Below are 21,063 nucleotides of genomic sequence, written 5' to 3' on the forward strand. Positions count from 1 at the left end.
AGCAGCCTTAAAAGGCAACACATGTATTCTAATCTTAAAATTACTAGTACTAAAAATTTAAATGCGCAAAATGAAAGTGTATATAAAATGAAATAATGAAAATTTTCAAATGGAAATCCTTTATTACAAAAACAAAAACTTTCCAGTATTCATTTAAAATTAAACTAATGCAAATGTTGCTACTAACTGCTAACAATATACAAGGTGTTCAGCTACTCGTATTACAAACTTTGCCAATAGTTTCTACATTCAAAATGGAACCAAAAAGTACTAATTAACCATGGTCCGAATCTCAACAGTTTCGGAGTTATTCCACTTTTTTGATTTTTTAAGATTTCAGGACTTTGCTTCTGGTAAAGAATGATAACTCCAAAACTAAATGGTTGTGGACAAATCTGTTGATACCATTGATAACTAAGTTAATTTCTAGTAAGATGTGATCAATACTAAACATGTAAATGTTGGTGAAATAAGCATTTTAGTAGCCAGAACTTTGAAAAAAAAATTAAAACTGAAAAACTTACTATGGCTATTTTAAACTACTATTTCCAAACGTAGAGACCAGCAAATTTCAGAAAACATACTCCATTTAATATCCTTTTCAGTGTTGCGATTGCTTTTTTAATTACTTTTTCTTCAAAATTTCCTTAAGTTTTTTTTAATTTTCCACCTTCCCAATCTGTCAGCCACGGCTTTTTCCTTTCCTTCATCAATTTCTTCATCTTTGAAAAAAAGTAATTAAAAAACCTACACCATTAAAAGGGATATTAAATAGACCACGTTTTCTGAAATTTGCTGGTCTATAGATTGGAAATAGTAGTTTAGAATCACCATAGTAAGTTTTTCAACATCGAATAAAAAATTATTTTTTAATGTTCTGACTACTAAAACGCTTATTTCACCAATCTTTTAAAGTTTAGTATTGAGCACGTCTTATTAGAAATTTAACGTAGTTTTTAATGGTATCAACGGATTTGTCCAAAATATTTTTGTTTTCGAGTTATCATTGTTTATTCGAAGTAAGGTCGTGAAATCTTAAAAAATCAGCAAAAGGGGAATAACTCCAAAACTGTTGAGATTCAGACCATAGATAATTAGGACTTTTTGGTTCCATTTTGAATATGGAATCTATTGGCAAGGTTTGTAACACGAGTAGCCGAACACCCTGTACACTAATAAATAAGAACATTATTATTATAAAGATGGTTGTAAATGTAGGTAAGTTATAATACAACATCCAAACAACACTGGATGTTAAAAACAGGCATGATAAAAAAAATTAAGTTAATAGAAACGATAATTACTCTCCAAAATCTGCTTTTTGAAGGGGAAAAGATCGAACACATCACCCTGGTCTGAACCAGTCAGTTAGATCCCGTAAAGAACATCTTCCGCTCTTAGTTAAGCACTTAGTTTGTTTTGTCTATAAATTAAAATGTGGCAAGTACTTCCTAGTTTCTTTGAAGGAAAAGAAGTAATCATACCTTGCCTACATGGGTCCCGTTCCTATTTATACGAGGGGGCGGAACGTTTTTTTTAGGCATGATCTTATTTTTAGGCTCGCGGGGTAAAAAAATGTATACTTCTGGTGGAACAAGACAAACTCGTTACGGCCGAATGTATGTGCTGATACTGTTTCCAAGCCTAGTTAATTTATTTTTAATATGCAAAACATTCCTAGTGTTTATTTACGCCGATTAAAAATACAAAAACAGCGAGTCACTAGAGTAAAATTGACTTATATGCATAGACAATTTATTTATATAAAGAATACTTTGAACTTTGAACTCAGAAATACTTTGATTGAATATAAAAATATATTTTGCATTGTATAAATTCACTTTTCCACATCCTAAATGTATTTGTTAAATGTAAACAATGTTGGTAAATCCCAGGCCCTGAAGATGATCTCAATAAAGATCGGAACGTTGGCACGATAAAGAAAATGTTTTTCTGAAACCTACATCACACCAGACCGCATCTCACGATTTCTGAATAATTTATTTATATGAAGGAAAAGTTACTAGGACAAAATTTATTATTGACATTTTACCTGTTTGTCTCTTTACGTGAAGAGTTTAACAAAGATAATTATTAAGATAATTATTACAATTTTTTACTATTACGCCTTTTAGTCTTAAGGAGTAAAACATAAAAGTATGAGTTGTTACACGTCTCAAATTTGGTCAGCCAAGACTAAATATTAATTAAATTAATCATTCTTTTTATCTAAGGCTTGGTTGAGATGAAAAAGTTAGTTTCACGAGCGGGAATCGAACCCACGACATTCTGCTCAATAAATAGTGGTCAGAGCGGCGGCGAAGGTGTGCTCGTGAAACGTTTTCATTTCAACCAAGGCCTTAGATTAAAAAAAAAAAATTAAAATAATTAATATGGTCAATTATGACCGATAAACATACAGGGTGTTCAGCTACTCGTGTTACAAACTATGCCATTAGATTCTGCATTCAAAATGGAACCAAAAAGTCCAGATTAACTATGGTCTGAATCTCAACAGTTTCCGAGTTATTTCCCTTTTTTATAATTTTTTCACGATCATACATCAAATAAACAGTGATAACTCCAAAACAAAAAGGTTTTGGACAAATCCGTTGAAACCACTGAAAACTACGTTAAATTTCTAATAAGGTATGCTCAATACTAAACTTGTAAACGTTGGTGAAATAAGCATTTTACAAGTCAGAACATTGAAAAATAATTTTTTGTTCGATTTGGAAAAACTTACTATGGCGATTTCAAACTACTATTTCCAAACCTAGAGACCAGCCAATTACAGAAAACGTACTCCATTTAATATCCTTTTTAGTAGTGCAATTGCTTTTTTAATTATTTTTTTCATAGATGAAGAAATTGATGGAGGAAAGGTAAAAACCGTGGTTGAAGGATTGGTAAGGACGGAAGATTAATAATAATAAAAAATAAAACACTTAAGGAAACTTAAATGAATAAACTAAAAACGTTTTGAATCTTAAAACTTTTTTTTCCGGGGAATACTGATAAAAAAAAATCCTTTTAATCATCAAAGTGACAGTCTTGTTAGTAAATAACTAAACAATTGCACTATTTCTTCCACCTTACCAATCCGTCAACCACGGTTTTTCTTTTCCTTCATCAATTTCTTCATCTTTGAAAAAAGTAATTGGAAGTAATTTAAAAAGGAATTGGACCACTAAAATGAATATTACATGGAGTACGTTTGCTGAAATTTGCTCGTCTCTAGGTTTGGAAATAGTAGTTTAGAATCACCATAGTAAGTTTTTCAACATCGAATAAAAAATTATTTTTTAATGTTCTGACTACTAAAACGCTTATTTCACCAACATTTACAAGTTTAGTATTGAGCACATCTTATTAGAAATTTAACGTAGTCTTCAATGGTATCAACGGATTTGCCCAAAACCTTTTAGTTATGGAGTTATCATTGTTTATTTGACTCAAGGTCGTGAAATCCTAAAAATTAGAAAAATTGGAATAACTCCTAAACTGTTGAGATCCAGACATAGTTAATTAGGACTTTTTGGTTCCATTTTGAATGTAGAATCTGCTGGTAAAGTTTGTAACACGAGTAGCCGAACAGCCTGTATATTGATTAATACTAAATATTACATTCATTTTAATACCTTTAAAAATTTATTTTCAATGGAGGAAACATAATGCGCTGATTATCAAATCCTGCTGTTCAATTATATGGTGAAACATTGGATTTTTATTGAAAATAAGTTCATCTTGAGAGATTTCTTCTTGAGGTCTGTTGGGGGATTATGATTCGGTCGTTTCCTACCATTTTGATCTGTCAGAAGTATTTCGGCTTTTCGTATTATCATAGCTGGGTATTTGTCTTGCCCCGCCCTGCTTATATCCCTGTTATATGAAAAGAAGCCCAAGCAAGACTACATAGGTCTAAATAACAATAGCACGCTCTGATGTGCTTAGTTTCGATTATTTATCACCGTTGTAATTCGTTAAACATTAAAAGCCACGAAAAGGACGTAAACAAGGGGAAACGCACAGACCCATAATTGAAAATGGCGAAGAGGCGAAACACATCTCACAGAGTAAAACAGGGAGGATAGGACTACCAAAATGATCGGAAAAGAACAAATAAATAATAAATTTCTTTTTAGGCAAAGATTTTACCGTAAGGACGTAGGCTCGGAAGTAGACCCATGGAGCTTCAGGGAGTAGAATCTAGATTTCATAATTTTACTTTGTATAAGAAGTTTGTGCAGCCGACCGTTGTTGAAACACAATTCGCTTATTATAATTAATGAGTAAATAATTAGTAGATAAATACGGCTTTAAATTTTATCGGTAGTAAATCTGGTAAGGATAATCCTGAAATTATTTTATGATAGGATTGAAAGTTTCTTTTCAGGTAGGAACTTTGTACCGGCAAAGGGATACGGTTGAAATATAAAGTTTTTTTTCATTTTAATTTTCCTTGTAAAAGATCTTTAAAAACCTTTCTGTTTGAGAGTTATTAAGGTCATGGGAAAGTTTACTGCTCAAGAGCGGATTTGTTTAGTTGAAAGTTGAGTACACCATTTGGGGGATGGAGCTGTGGAAGTTTATCCCCGGGGAACCATAGTTAATTCCCGGCGGTGATGTATGAAGGGATGGAGTCGAGGAGCTTATAACTGTAATTATGTAGGTGAGGCTGCAAGTTGAGACTAACTAAGGCCCTGGAGTTAATTATGCATCCGGAGGCTTGATTCTGGGCTTCTCATCATGGACCTTCTCATCTCTCCCTCTCTGGGATAATTGCGCAGCGCCCGCCCCGCCGCCCCCACACGCCTTTCGGCTAACTACCCCTATAAAACCCCTGCTTAACCAGAGCACGAGATTAATCTAGTTTTCCTACCTCATCCGGGTAAAGACTCGGAGTGGGAATTTGTTCAAAAAAACGAATTTAATAACGATCATTTAATTAACTTATTGGATAATGAAAGTCATACACAAATATACATTTTAAATTTTAAAAAATGAAGAAAACATGTAATTAATTCTATTCATAACCACTTCCCACTGTAAACACGTGTCTAATTTACTTAAATATTAAGTTGTTATTCTCTGTTTTCTCTGTCTGATTCTCTCTCTCCCTCTCTCTCTCTCTCTTTCTCTCTCTCTCTCTCTCTCTTTCTCTCTCTCCACCCCATATCTCACTAATTTTATTACTTTACTACTGTTCTGACTTTTTAATTCCTATATTCATCTTCAGTATTTTTTCAAGGTTTACGTAAAGCTACCTAGACCTTTTTTCTCTATCATCCTCTTTCTACTTCTTAGTCTATTTCTTTACTGCTACGTTCTCTTTTTTACTAATTTTTCTCTGTCTCTCTCNTATATATATATATCTTTCTCTCTCCTCACTCACTTGATCCCTTCCTCTGTGTGCGTTTGTCCCGACGAATAAAATATGCTGCGGTAAGCTGAAAGATAATTTATGAATCAGTAGCAGCCTCATCTTTGAGAATTAAAGACGGCGAAGCCATTTTGTGTTATCTTTATAAGGAGGAAATAGTGGTAACACATCTATGGTTAAGTAGGGGAAGTAGGACTATAAATCAAGGCCTCTATTAGCTTCATCTCCTTCTTCTTTTTTCACACACACACACTCACTTTAAAAGGGCCGACCGTAACGTCCCGTTCTAAGTGCCTTTTTAATGAAACCCTCTCACTCCGTACAGCCGCTTCCATTGTTTGTTCTTGTCGTTGCCCAGGAAATGCGCTCAGTTTGTTATAATTAGAGCTTGAATAAAAATAAATTGATTTTTATAAATAATGCAAACTATTTAATATGTATTTCCCTATAATCAATGTTTGTTTATTTTCAGGTAAGATTTTGATGGTCCAGTGTTGATCATGTCGTCAAATGTTTTTTTTTTCTATTGCATAGTGTGTTGGTTTGTTTCTTTGTTTGTTGATATGTGTGTGATTCTGTTTTTTTACGTTTGTTGTGTAATTTTTCTTTAATTTGTGTTTTGTACGTGTGTGTTCCTGCGTGCGAAGTTTACCTCCGAGTCATTTCCTTGGTCTTTGAAACTTCCGTTTTTTCCTTGGTTATATTAATTAATTTCAAGAAATTGTAAATTTTTTTCAAAACAATTCGTAATAAATTATCCTTCAATTAAGTAATTAAAGTCCTTAGAAAAGGTTATTGTTACATTATTCAGAAATCGTGAGATGCGGTTTGGTGTGATGTAGGTTTCAGAAAAACATTTTATTTATCGTGCTAACGTTTCGATCTTTATTGAGATCATCTTCAGGGCTCAAAGTGTTTGTCTTCTGTGTAATTGTACCATTCTTGCGTGTCGTGTTGAGAGTGCCCATGTCCGAGAAGAACGAAGAACATGGGATTCTATGAACAAATTTCAACTACATATGGACCCGAAGCTAAAAGTATTCTAAAGGACATCGCCAACAAGGAGAAGAAACTTGCATCGGCTATCGACCAGGGAACTTTTTTATTAAAATGTAGACAACACAAGGTATTTCCTACTCACATCATAAACAATTTTAACTTCACAAATGCCAAACTAACACAGCCAAACACCGGAATTAACGACATACATAAAGCCACAATACATTTCAAAATAAACATTTTAAACATTGAAATCACCACAAGCATCAAAAACATTAAGACAGTAACACAAAAATTACACCAATTAAAACTCAGTGCCGCCAACATAATACCTACGGACATTTTAAAAAATATTTACACACATCAAAAAGATGCATACAATGTCCATTTTGACCAAATTAAAAACAAACACATCAAAAAATTAAACAACTAAACAACAAACAACAAATGGTTCCTAAACCTAACCAAAACTAACATTCCTCCAGAAATACAGAACTTCCTATCACTTGGTCCCAAACATTCCATTCATTACAACAAAACAGATTTTCCGACATCTAAATTAATTACGGATGTAGAATATGCAATCCAAAAATCCACAAAAACAGAGTAAGAAAAAGACATAACACGATCAAAATGCATTAACTCAATAACAAATCACTTACACACCTCACTACAAATCAACAAACATACACCAAAACCAAAAATTTTTTCTAAAAAGGCACTCTCAACACGACACGCAAGGATGGCACAATTACACAAACTCTTTGAGCCCTGAAGATGATCTCAATAAAGATCGAAACGTTGGCACGATAAAGAAAATGTTTTTCTGAAACCTACATCACACCAGACCGCATCTCACGATTTCTGAATAATTATCGATTAACGGTCACTAACCACCACACGTTATTGTTACACTAAATTAACATTTTGCCCTTCTCACAAATCTTCTAAGAAAAAGATTTTTACTTGTCTTATAAAATGTCTGATATAAGAGGCTCTTTTAAATACTATTGGTACTATTTCTGATTAGGATTATAAGTTGGTTGTAATTTCCTGTCATTGCCCATCCTGTGTATTCTTCGCCTTCTGGAGGTAATCGAATTACCTATATTTGGCAATCGTTAACTGTTTTTTATTATAATTTTATCAGAAATGCTAGAAGGGAAGAAGAATCTCTTTATAATCTATTATCCTTTTGTATGTGTATGTGAATGTGTATGTGATTAGGGACATAAGTTGGTTTTCGTCTCCTGCCATCGCCCTTCCAGTGTGTTCTTAGCCTTCTGGAGACAATCGAATTACCTAAACTTGACAATCCACCCTTGGCTCACTTGTCAATTATTTTTGATTATAATTTTAGAAGAAATACTAGAAAAGAAGAAGAAACACTTTATAATCAATTATCCTTCACTTAAGTCAAGATCATTGGTAAATTTCCAATAAAAGGGTTAGTCACTATTGTTATACCAAATTAATCTCTTTTCTCCTCCCACAATCTACCAGGATAAAAATTATTTATCTCATAAAATGTCCGATATAAGAAATGTTTAATAATCATTGTAGTGGTATGTGTATTTCTGATTAGGGATATAAGTTGGTTTTCGTCTCCGGCCATCGCCCTTCCTGTGCGTTGTTCGCCTTCTGGAGACAACCAAATTTCCTACACTTGATCATCCACCCTTGGCACACTCGTTAATTGTTTTTGATTATAATTTGAAGAAAAAAAAATACTGCAAGAGAAGAAGAAACTCTTTATAACAAATTATCTTTCACTTATCCTTATTACCATACCATACCAATGCTATGTGTATTTCTGATTAGGAATATAAGTTGGTTTTCGGGTGTTCTTCGCCTTTTTGAGAATTACTTTAACTTTTTTTATTATCATTCTTAAAGAAATGCTTATGTCTTCTACATGTCGTGATGATGGTGATGAGGATACAAGGAAGCAGGGTTTGGGCTCCCCAGGCCTTCTTGCTTATTGAACCTTTTTAGTTCCCTAGTTCAGTGCAATCGACGCAATCCTTTCTCTCACGAAATATGAGGTCATTGACTGTTGCTGGAACAATTTCATTCTCTTGGTTTTTTGTCTATATGCTAGGTTAAATCTCCATTGAGCCGTTGCTTCGCATTTGAAGATGATGTGGGTGGCTGTTTCCTCCTTCTCATAGCATCTATATGCCCTACAAGGTTTCCTGAGTGTTTCATTAACGCTTTATAGACGCTACTTATTTTAGGTCATACAGGGAGAAAACAAGATACATTGAAGAATTTATAAGCGCAAAATCGCAACTAGGTTTTGATTGTAGTAGTGTTAAATGTTCCGTTTAAAAAACGATCCCTCATAAATCAAAGCGAATCAGTTTAGAATGATTAATACTGAGGATGAGGGTAGACAGAAGCCGTCCGTTTTCAGCGAGGGGGAGTTCACACTTTAAATTCAATTATGCCTTGGGGGAGCAACTGTTGTGTTTTCAAAACGGCCCTTGTTCCAAACGTTGCCCTCGCCCCAATCTAATTCGAAAATTTTCAAAGAGCCCATCCTAGAGAATTTTCCCCTAATAAAATATCCATCTTGCACCGGTTTCCCGGCTTGATTTTCAGCCGTTTTTGAAACGAGAATCACGCAATTAGCCGCGTTAATAACGAAACGAGGTGTAGTCGGAGTCATGAAGAGTGGATGAAGGGCTCTGATCCGCCTTTTCCTCCTCGAATCTCGCCGGATAATCCGATTAATCCGTTGAAGTGGCTCCACCCTGTAAATACGGGTTATGCCTCCCTCGTGGAGCCGGTTTGAATCTCGTTGAATTTTTCTTTCTATTCCAATTCAGTTTTATACAAAGTAAACTGTAAAATATTTACATTTTTAGTCATCCCAAAAAAACATAATTATTATTAAAGATTTAACAAATTCTTCGAGCGTTTCTTTTCCTCATATACTGAGCACCACTCACACGGTTGTTTACTAATGTTATTATTATCAATGTTTTTTATTACTAAATTCAAAATATTAAACAATATGTAAGCATATACCTGTAATAATAGTTAAAGAGTAAAATCTAAGAAACCAGTAAGTATTACCACAATGTTGCTAAATTATAACAATATCATTCTTAGCCTAACAAAATTAATTTATTTTAAAATAGAAACTAAAGTAATCATTATGTGTGGTGATTAGTGACCGTTAGTCGATGATTATTCAGAAATCGTGAGATGCGATCTGGTGTAGGTTTCAGAAAAACATTTTCTTTATCGGGCCAACGTTTCGATCTTTATTGAGATCATCTTCAGGGCCTGGCCACTCTCAACACGACACGCAAGAATGGCACACTTACGCAGAAAACAAACACTTTGAGTGAGTAGAAATAACTTTGATTGAATATAAAAAATATATTTATTTTTTGCATTGTATAAATTCACTTTTTTCCACATCCTACACGTATTTGTTAAATTCAAACAATGTTTGTAAATCCCAGGCTCTGAAGATGATCTCAATAAAGATCGAAACGTTGGCACGATAAAGAAAATGTTTTTCTGAAACCAACATCACACCAGACCGCATCTCACGATTTCTGAATAATCATTAGTAATCATTATATTGTTATGTAAACATATTTAAAAAATTATATAAATTATTTTTTTGTTTTTTTAGGGTCCTTTGAAAGTCATTAAAGAATATACGACATGTCATCATCAATGATGCTATCTCTTGAACCAAAGTTTCATTGCTTGCTTGGCTAGTATAGTTGAATTCCTGGTTGGGGTGAGAGGACTTATTAGATATTGTCATTGCAATTTCAAGGAGAGAAATTTTTTGGCTCAGTGTTGGTTTCAGGAGCATGAATGCCTGGGAATTTTATGTTTTTAAATGGGAATATGTAAACATTTTATCCTATCCTTTATTAGGGAACTAACACCAGAGTGCAAATAATCATATTTAAGATAGCCTATCTTTATACATGGACATTAATCCTCGTTTTTGCATTAATATTTTTAAAACATATTTTTATAAAAAAAGTTTGGATGAGAGGGTTACGCCTATGTTCTTCACTCTAGTCGCTAATAACCTCAAATCTTTCATTTTGAATGAAACACTTTTCATGTTTTGCTCTTTCCCCCCTAGTATTCCGGAATTTTCTGTATTTTTATTGTGTTTTAAACTACAGGTCTTGACATATTTTCAAATTGAATAAATATTTTTTTAAAAATAATATTTGAGGACTGTGCACTAATATCACCATATCTTCTCTACAAATTTGTTTAAAAAAATCAAGTCAATCAAACTAAAGAAAACATTCAGTTCTTTCGTCAAGCCTTTGAGGAATACATCCCCTTCATCAGGACTTTCAAATTATTGTTAATATTTTTCACAATTAAATCCATTATATTTATTGGTCAGATTGACCAAATTAATTATTTCAATTAATTAATCTTTTTATGTAAGGTCTTAGTTGAAATGAAAGCCGAAGGTCGTGGGTTCGAATCCCCCTCGTGACACTAGCGTTTTCGTCTCAACCAAGACCTTACATAAAAAGATTAATTAATTTTTCACAATGTTAAAAAATATGAACTTATATTGACAATACTAAAACTTATAGTTTCAAATATAAAAAATTCAAAAAAGAATTTTTTAAACTAATTCACTATATAAAGTCGACGCAGATTTTCATCAGAGTATAATTTATATATTATATTTACACAAATATTCCAGAAACGCGTGCCAATCAGGACTTGGACAGTGTAAAATATATTAGTGTCAAAAATTCTCAGAAATTCAGTTTGAAGCCCTAAGATTCAAAACTGTAAGTACATGTTCAATTTGTTAACCTTATGAACATTAATAATACTTTCAAAGTCCTAACGAAGAGGAAGCCTCAAAAGCTTGACGAAGAAACTGAACGTTTTCTTTCAAATTGGCCTTATCCCTGATTTTTTAATTAAAATTGTTTTAATATTTAAAAATTTTTACATAATTGAGTAACAAATATTTTTAACAGGTGCCTTTACAGGATTAATTTAATAGCATCTGTATTCACAAAGCCAAGCCCGTTCTAATTTTTTAAGTACAATCGCAGATGTCCAAAGAGTAAATTAAAACGTTTTACCGGGTCAACGGTACATGTCAACAATAACAAGAGACAGGCAAAGAGTTTCCGACAGTGACCAACAAAGACAAGATAAAATCAGGCCAAACAAAAAGAATTAAAACTAATTTATATCGAATTTTCACGTGGTCCTGAATTTAGTATAGATAAAAGAGAAAAAGAACCTTAGAGAATTTTTTTTTTATTAAATCGAAATTTAATAGAATGATCAGTGTGTCATCGATTATTTTTTGCATATCCTATAAATAAAAACTATTATTTATTATTCTTTATCACAAGAGAGTGAAGAGTGCTCAAATAAATAAAATTTATAGATTTTTTATATCCTGCAAAAGCAGAAAATCTTTGTATAGCAATAAATGGATTTTTTTATGTACTTACATGAATTGCAAGTTAACCAGTTTCTGCATAATAAAAAGACAAATTTACAATTAAAATGATTTCGTAAATACATGGTTTTTTAAGTTTTAATTTTGTTATAACAAGCTGTATTTGTTTTACATGAACAATGTAAATAATGTGTGGTGATTAGTGACCGTTAGTCGATGATTATTCAGAAATCGTGAGATGCGGTCTGGTGTGCTGTAGGTTTCAGAAAAACATTTTCTTTATCGTGCCAACGTTTCGATCTTTGTTGAGATCATCTTCGGGGCCTGGGATTTACATACATTGTTTAAATCTAACAAATAGTAGAAATACTTTGATTGAATATAAAAAATATTCTTTTCATTGTATAAATTCAATTTTTTCCACATCTTATATGTATTTGTTAAATTTAAACAATGTTTGTAAATCCCAGGCCCTGAAGATTTTCTCAATAAAGATCGAAACGTTGGCACGATAAAGAAAATGTTTTTCTAAAACCTACATCACACCAGACTGCATCTCACGATTTCTGAATAATCAAGGTAAATAATAGTTTTTTCAATTAATTAATCTTTAGTCAGTGACTTTTTTATCTCAACCAATACCTTTCATAAAGATTATAATTGAAAAAAGTTAATTGGTCAATCGGACCACGAACTGTAATGGATTTAGTAAATAATAGTGATGTAAATAAATTTCTTTTTGAAATAAAATTCTTATTGTATTTTCATATTTATGAATGCTAGTGGCACAAAAACAGTTCAACGGATGAAAAATACATTTAAAAATGTACTAATTTTATCATTATTCCAACAGGTTTTATGGATAATAAAATTTAATTAATCAGCATAGCGTGCAGCCCAGATGGTCTTATTGACTCGAAAATTGTTCCATTCGATTCAGCATAAGCACAAAAAATATGTAAATATTATTGCTGAGGTAGGTAATTTACGAGGATTTAAATTTTTTTGGTTTTTGCCCCACAGTGTGAGGTAGGAAGGTCGGTTAAAAAAAATTGTCTACTATAAACAAAGTTGAGATTCGTTTTTTCCACTCAATAAAACCCTGAAGACAAATGTTTGTGATAATAAATTTTTTTTCAATAAGATTTTTCGCCTTCGAGTTTTATCGAAAATCCCTGTGCAATGTATATAGGTGTGAATGTATTTATTTGCGTGAAGGCGTATTGAATGTGTGTTGTTATATTTCGCATGCGCTCGCGGTTGAAATTACCAATCTGTCGGATTCCCCTTAAAAAAAGAAACATCTCATGGTTTTCCTCCTGAAATATATATGCGATCGATATTGTGTCTCGAAAATTCTTAAGGTTTTATTTAATGATTATTCAGAGATCGTGAGGTGCTGTCTGTGTGACGTAGGTTTCAGAAAAACATTTTCTTTATCGAGCCAACGTTTCGATCTTTATTGAGATCATCTTCAGGGCCTGGGATTTACAAACATTGTTTAAATTTAACAAATACATGTAGGATGTGGCAAAAAGGTGAATTTATAAAATGCAAAATATATTTTTTATATTCAATCAAAGTATTTCTAATCACCACACGTTTTATTTAATTTTAAAAAAATACTTCCCAACTTTGACTTTCGGAATAACAAAATCTTTTCCCATTTCTTCAACCAAGAATCAATTTGTTTATTTATAATTTTAAAGGAAAGTAGATTTCGCAACCTTTTCATCAAATAACATCGACTTACAAGATTTAGCTCAATAAAGCGCATTAAAGAATTTAAAATCAATGGACATTTAAAAACGGAATGAAAAAGCTGGTACCGATCAGTTCATTTCGTTGTTGTCCGTCAGGTAGATTTAAGGACAAGGCTCTTATCTTAGGTAAACCTTTATCCAGGATTTCCTCCCTATTATAAACTTAAAGTCCCTCAAAATCCAATAATACTTTCATTTGTTTACATGCCTACGTTTTAAATTATCCAGGAATTTTAAATCGAAAGTTGTTTCCGATCATTTTGACCTGCAGACTAGTTTCTCCTTCTCGCCAACTTCACTCTACAATACAAAAACAAATGATTTTTGACAGCTGATTTTTTTAAAATAGCCTGATTTAAGAACGTACCTTTGGTACGATATTAGCTACTTTTAATTTACCATATTTTAATAATAGTACGTCTAATAATAAAAATTCTATTTCATGATTATTATTGTGGATCGTGTTATGTATCGACTTGAGAAATTTTGATTTTTCGAATTTTGTTGTTCACACATACCTTGAATTAAGACTGAAGATGTTGTAAAAGATTTTCTAATATTGAATATACACTGATGGGCAAAAAATTCCACCCAATTGATTTTTTTAATATATTTTCTCGATAAAAGAAAATTCTGCACTTAATTGGTCTCATTGTTTTTACCAATAAATATTTGTTTATGCTATGTTTTAAATTGGGAATATCCATTAGAGGTAAACACAATTAATCCTTAATCCACAACAAAGAAAAAGGATTTTTCGATGTTTAGTTTTGACTGAATTTAAAATGTTTATTCCATCTAATTTGAATTCTGAAGTAATAAATTGTTTAGGTTTTATCGTTGCATTCTTAATTTCAATTTTTAAACTGAAAAATGCTACTTAGTGCTGAGGATGTATAGTATAGTATTACTTTTAGTAAATAATTAAATATCGGTATATAATTATTCAGAAATCGTGAGATGCGGTCTAGTGTGATGTAGGTTTCAGAAAAACATTTTCTTTATCGTGCCAACGTTTCGGTCTCTATTGAGATCATCTTCAGGACCTGGGATTTAAACATTGTTTATAAATCCTTATGGAAGGTATTGGTTGAGGTAAAAAAGTCAGTGCCACGAGCGGATTTGAACCGACGACCTTCGGCTAAATACGCCGCTGCTCTACCACTTGAACTATCATGACTTCGATCCACTCGGGCACCAACTTCCCATCTCAGCCCCCTTTTGAATTTTCCCTCCTTTTTGCCATTTTTCATCCAATGTTTATAAATCCTTTCTATTCTATAAATTCATTTTTTTCACATTCTACATGTATTTGTAAAATTTAAACAATGTTTATAAATCCCAAGTCCTGAAGATGATCTCAATAAAGATCGAAACGTTGGCACGGTAAAGAAAATGTTTTCTGAAACCTACATCACACCAAACCGCATCTCACGATTTCTGAATAATCATCAACTAACGGTCACTAATCACCACACATCGGTATATATCTGTATCTCTTACATGAATTGTAAGGATACTTAAGATATGTACTGTAAGGATATGTGTAAATGTTATTATTATCGGGTTGTCCGGAAAATAATGCAGGATTTTAAGTTTTCATTAAAAAAAATCTATATAAAATATTCTGTTTACGTTTACAGGATTACTCATTNATCCTGCATTATTTTCCGGACAACCCAATAATTATCAAATATTCGTATTTGTTAAATCCATTAGAGTTCGTGGTCCAATTAAAATTCAATTAAAAATTTATTAACAACTCAATAATCGATTTTAGAGGTCCCTTTTTTCAAAAGTAAGCCATACGATATCCTGCGTTTTGAGCAAAATATTTAATAATATGTATATATCTATTAGGTTGCGTGGTCCTATTGACCAAATAAATTCTTTTCAATTAATTAAGTCTTTGGTTGAGATTAAAAAGTCAGTGTCACGAGCGGGATTCGAACCCAAGACCTTCCACTAAATACGCCGCTGTTCTATCATTTAAGCTATCCACTGGGACACCGACTTCCCACCTCAACCCACCTTTCGAATTTTCCCTCCTTTTTATCATTTTCGGTGGTTCGAATCCCGCTCGTGACACTGACTTTTTTATCTCAACCAATATCTTACATAAAGATTAATTACAATTAATGAAGGTTTTTAATTGAGATAAAAAAGTCAATGGCTCGAGCGGGATTCGAACCCACGATTTGTCGTCGAGAACCCAACCCGATTACACTACATTTGAAAAATGGCAGAAAGGAGGGAAAATTCAAAAGGTGTGGTTGAGATGGGAAGGTGGTGTCCGAGTGCATCGACGTCACGATAGCTCAAGTGGTAGTTCAGCGGCGAATCAAGCCGAAGATCGTGGGTTCGAATCCCGCTCGTGCCATTGACTTTTTTATCTCAACTAAAAACCTTAATTAATTGTAATATATTAATTGGTCAAACGGACCACGAAATTAGTGAATATAAAGATTAATTAATTTGAAATTAGTATTTGTATATAACTTATTAATTATAAAATTTAATTAATTTATGGTATGTTAGCAAAATTGTCTTGTTATTCAGTACTAATATTTAATATTACTTTTAGTGAATAATTAAATATTGGAATTTATAACATATATTACAAGTTGTGATTACAAGCAAAATTAATTATTTGATTTATTTAATTATTTTATCCTCTTTTCTTCGGCCTGTCAAACACGTTTCGTCATTTCCTCGTTTTTCCTCCCTGTGCTATTTGGTTAACAGTGTTTCTTTTACAGTTGTATAGACTCACCACTGAAGATGGCGAGAAGTTGAAGCGCGTCTTATAGAACAAAACAGCCAAGGTAGGCAGGCTAAAATGATCGGAAAGGACCAAATTACAACTTATAAACAACAAAACTTTTCGAAGATTAAACCTAATATACAGTGACAGGCAAACAAATCCACCCACTTGTAATATAACTTGATTTATATATATTTTTATATATTAATCAAAGATTATTTGGAGAACGTGAGTTGCGGTCTGGTGTGAAATACTACACATATTAATCAAAGTTTCACGTTTGTTAACGACTAAAAATTGAGTCGTCTAAAACCGTAAAAAAATGTAAATTGCAAAGGAAAATGACAAAAAGAAAGACGACAGATAAAATTTGTTTTGATTAGATTTTTAATGTGGGCACTTATTATCGGTTGTTTTGAGGCTTGTCTAAGCAATTCTCGCTTATCATCTAAACTTTCCTTGGTCTCGACCAGTCTTAAACTTTTTTTTTATCTCATGATTTGACATGCATGATTTTCATTCATTCCATTCGACATTCATGCATGGGCAATGAGAACGTTCAGATTATTTCCCTACTTAGCGATTGCTGAAAAAATGAATTTTAAAACGGAACTCAATTCTGCTGATTGTCGGACCATTTTTCACAAATTCTAAATTGAAATAATGTAATCATCTTAGAGAAATAACAACTCAAACAAATCTTATCTGTGATTGGGCCTTATTTCTTAGATCAACAACACTAAAAACTCCTTACGAAAAATGTAATCCTTTTTTGTATTCCAATATAACTCCTAACTATCTTGTAACTAATAATTCTTGACGTGTTGGTTAGTCTAGTTTATTGTTAAAAAATAGTTTTGTTGTCAAATAAAAATTTTAAAAAACATTTTAAAAAAATAAAACCAAGTGCATGACCCAGTGTATAACAAATTCAATATATCAGGTAAAATCGATTAACGATTTGAATAACAATTGCGAAATGGAACACATGATCAATAAACTGAAAATTAAATAATAGTAACACATAAAAAAAAAATTTTTTGAGACAAAAATTGTCAAAATTTTAAAAAGTAAATAAAATGCATGAATAGTTTATTTTGGCCGTTTATATAAATTTTTAAGGAGCAATCGTGTAAATTTGTAGACTTCGGATCTATTCATTGTCTTGTTTAGGTCGAAAAATGTCTGAGCACTTATGTTTCGGCGAGGAATACGATGATTGCGATCTGCAGTACACTGAAGAGAGCTCCGAGGCCGATCCGGTTTTGGAGAACCAGTACTACAACTCCAAAGCTCTGAAAGGAGAGCCGAATTTGGCTTTGGGATCTTTTTTAAAAGTTGTCGAGCTCGAGGGCGACAAGAAGACCGAATGGGGGTTCAAAGCGTTGAAGCAAGTGATCAAACTTTTGTTCAAGCTCGGCAAATACGAGGACATGATTTCCAATTACAAGCGGCTTTTGGAGTACATAAAAACGACGGTGAGCAAGAACCACAGCGAAAAGTCCATAAACGCAATTTTGGACTACATCTCGTCCTCCAACGACATGGGGTTGTTGCAGAAATTTTACGAGATGACCTTGGAAGCTCTGAAAGAGACGAAGAACAACAGGCTGTGGTTCAAGATCTTCACCAAGTTAGGAAAACTGTACTATGAAATGGGCGAGTTCAAAAAGTTGCCTGCAATAATAAAGCAATTGAAACAAGCTTGCCAGAAAGACGACGGGGACGACGATCCGCAAAGGGGCACGCAACTGATGGAGATCCTGGCTTTGGAGATACAGATGTATACGAGTCAGAAGAACACGAAAAAGTTGAAAGCGATTTACGAGCAGTCGTTGAGGATCAAGTCCGCGATCCCGCATCCGTTGATAATGGGCGTGATCCGAGAATGCGGCGGTAAGCTGCACCTGTCCGAAGAGCAATACGATAAAGCCCGCCACGATTTCTTCGAAGCTTTCAGGAGTTACGACGAATCCGGCAGTTCGAGAAGGACGAGCTGTCTCAAGTACCTCGTCCTCGCAAGCATGCTGATGAGTTCGGACATCAACCCTTTCGACTGCTTAGAGGTGAAACCTTATAAAAACGATCCGGAGATCCTCGCCATGACCAAGCTCGTGTCGGCGTACCAAAACGGAAATCTGAGCAAATTCGAGGAAGTCCTCCGTTCGAACAAGGAACACCTGACGGAAGACCCCTTTATACGGGATCATTTGCAACTGCTGACGAAAAACTGCCGTTCCCAGGTTCTGCTCAAGATCATCAAGCCTTATCGCAGACTCAAGATACCCTATATTTCCAAGCAGCTCAACATCGAGGACGATGAAGTTGAAAAACTCCTAGTCTCTTGCATCCTCGACAAGACAATCAAAGGGAAAATCGATCAAGTCAACAAAGTACTCATCATGGAAGGAGAAAGAAACCAGCCTGCACGGTATTCGTCGTTCGACAAATGGGTCATACAACTTTTTTCACTTCACGACGGCATCCTTGGAAACCTTTTCTAGAAATAATTTTGAGTAAATACATGAGTTATCTTAATTGTCAATCATTCCTCTTGTTCTATTTTATGGATCAAAATCATACGAACACTCGTCTTTTAATTTGGGAACAGACATTTCTAAATCTCAAACAAACCTTAATTCATATCGGGGGAAAAAAAATAAAAAACAGATGCTTTCAGATTTAAACTTTTTTTACATTGATTTCTGTTATCGACAAAATGTAAATCCTTAACCCTTCTATCCAATGATTTAAAATAATGTTCAAACTCAAGTTACAATTGAACCTGCTAGAACAAATAGGAACTTTTTCTGAAGAACCTCCAAACAAGCAATATTGTTATTCAGAAATTGCTAGTAATAATAGTATTAACGATTTTTTAATTAAAGGCATAAAGTATTTAAATTCGGCAGCTGGAAACATCACAATGAATAAATTGTTGAATTCGTGAGGAGCTGTCAAAAATAAGTAGTTTAGAAAAGAAACCGTTTTCATTTTTTTTTGCCGCCATTTCGACCTTGATTCGGGTCATCTTCAGGGCATAAATTGTGATGTTATTCTTGTGGTGTGGTATTGGTGTTTTGTGAAATTGTGTGAACAGTTGACTCAAAAATTGAAAAAAGGTGTTTTTCTAAACTACTTCTAAAAAACACACATCACAATGAATAATTTGTTGGATTCGTGAGGAGCTGTCAAGAATGAAGTAGTTTATAAAAATCTTTTTCAGGTTTTGCCGACGTTCCGACCTTTATTCGGGTCATCTTCAGGGCATTAGTGGGATACTATTCTTGTGGTGTGATATTTGTGTTGAGTGAACAATTGTCTCAAAAAATTAAAAAAGGTTTCTTTTCTAAACTACTTCACTCTTGACAGCTTCTCACGAATCCAACAAATTATTAACAACCGGCCACTAACAAAAAAAAACACATAATGAATAATTTGTTGGATTCGTGAGTAGCTGTCAAAAATGAAGTAGTTTATAAAAGAAACCTTTTTCATTTTTTTTTGCCAACGTTTCGACCTCTATTCGGCTCAACTTCAGGGTATAAAGTGTGATGTTATTCTTGTGGTGTGATATTTGTGTTGGATGAACAATTGTCTCAAAAAATGAAAAAAGGTTTCATTCTAAACTACTTCATTCTTGACAGCTTCTTACGAATCTAATGAATTATTAAACAAACGGTCACTAAAATAACACACATCATAATGAATAATTTGTTGGATTCGTGAGGAACCCTAAAAAATGAAGTAGTTTGGAAAAGAAACCTTTTTCATGTTTTGCCGGCGTTTCGACCTCTATTCGGCTCATCTTCAGGGCATAGAGTGTGATGCTATTCTTGTGGTGTGATATTGGTGTTGTGTGAAATTGTGTGAACGATCGTCTCAAAAAACGAAAAAGTTGTTTTCTAAACTACTTCAGTCTTGACAGCGTTTCACCAATCCAACAAATTATTAAACAACCAGTCTCAAAAAAAGAAAAAAAAAACGAAATTTAACGAAGGTTTCACGAGACAGACAACCAAACTTGTCGGCAATTTTCAAACGTGACAAAACTCCCATATGTTTTGGTTTCGGCGTTGGATTGAATCGATGGCCAGGATTAGTTAGATTTTCAACTATTTCCCGTTTTGTTGCTGGAAAAATCCGCAAATCTCCTTTTGAACCGTACGCCGCTTTTAATCGTTGCGGGGCCGGCCCTTGGAAGGGTTCTTTTGGTGCAAAGAGGCCGGCCCAATAAATCTTACAGTTTTCCCAGGATTTTGTCGTTTATTGAGTTGTGCCTTTCTGGAAGAGTCTTTAATAACTTGAAAATATGTCCCGCTACCGGCCCTCGCCATTTTCTCAGGTCTACGCCAGTTTTCCTTCCTACGCCTTGATTTATGGAGCGGCTTCACTTTTTCTCCTTCTGGAAAAAGCCCTATGATGATGGCCAATAACTGGCTGCCTGCTGGTAATGCTTGTCCTAGAAATGGTCAGCCTCGTGTAAATGTTTCCTCTAAAAATAAGTATAAATATTTGTAAAAATAAATACAACAAAATTATCCTAGTAAATAATTGTTATAATCTCAGTTTTAAATCTGAAAAATCTATTTTCACGACGAAAGAAAAAAAAGCACGGAAATCTGGGTTACTTTAATATTGCAACCCTACAAGGTTTTAATACAATTTTTTTGTTATGGGCAATAAATTACTAACAGTTCCAATTAGTTAATTATTAAGT

General features: G+C 33.4%; 1 protein-coding gene across 1 annotated transcript; it reads left to right on the forward strand.

Moving 5' to 3' along the window:
- The first annotated feature begins 17,360 nt into the window (after positions 1–17,360).
- Positions 17,361–18,891, forward strand: LOC106664644 (COP9 signalosome complex subunit 2-like). Its single transcript, XM_014390562.2, has one exon. It carries the CDS (start codon positions 17,525–17,527, stop codon positions 18,845–18,847), a length of 1,323 nt encoding a protein of 440 aa, XP_014246048.1. The 5' UTR covers positions 17,361–17,524; the 3' UTR covers positions 18,848–18,891.
- Positions 18,892–21,063: the final 2,172 nt, after the last annotated feature.

This window comes from Cimex lectularius, unplaced genomic scaffold (genome assembly GCF_000648675.2).
Source record: "Cimex lectularius strain Harlan isolate CLEC.00 unplaced genomic scaffold, Clec_2.1 scaffold8, whole genome shotgun sequence".
Taxonomy (NCBI): domain Eukaryota; kingdom Metazoa; phylum Arthropoda; class Insecta; order Hemiptera; family Cimicidae; genus Cimex; species Cimex lectularius.

Bases quoted from the DNA above. Each gene is read 5' to 3' on its own strand.
- LOC106664644 (XM_014390562.2), top strand. From the start codon at position 17,525: ATGTCTGAGCACTTATGTTTCGGCGAGGAATACGATGATTGCGATCTG.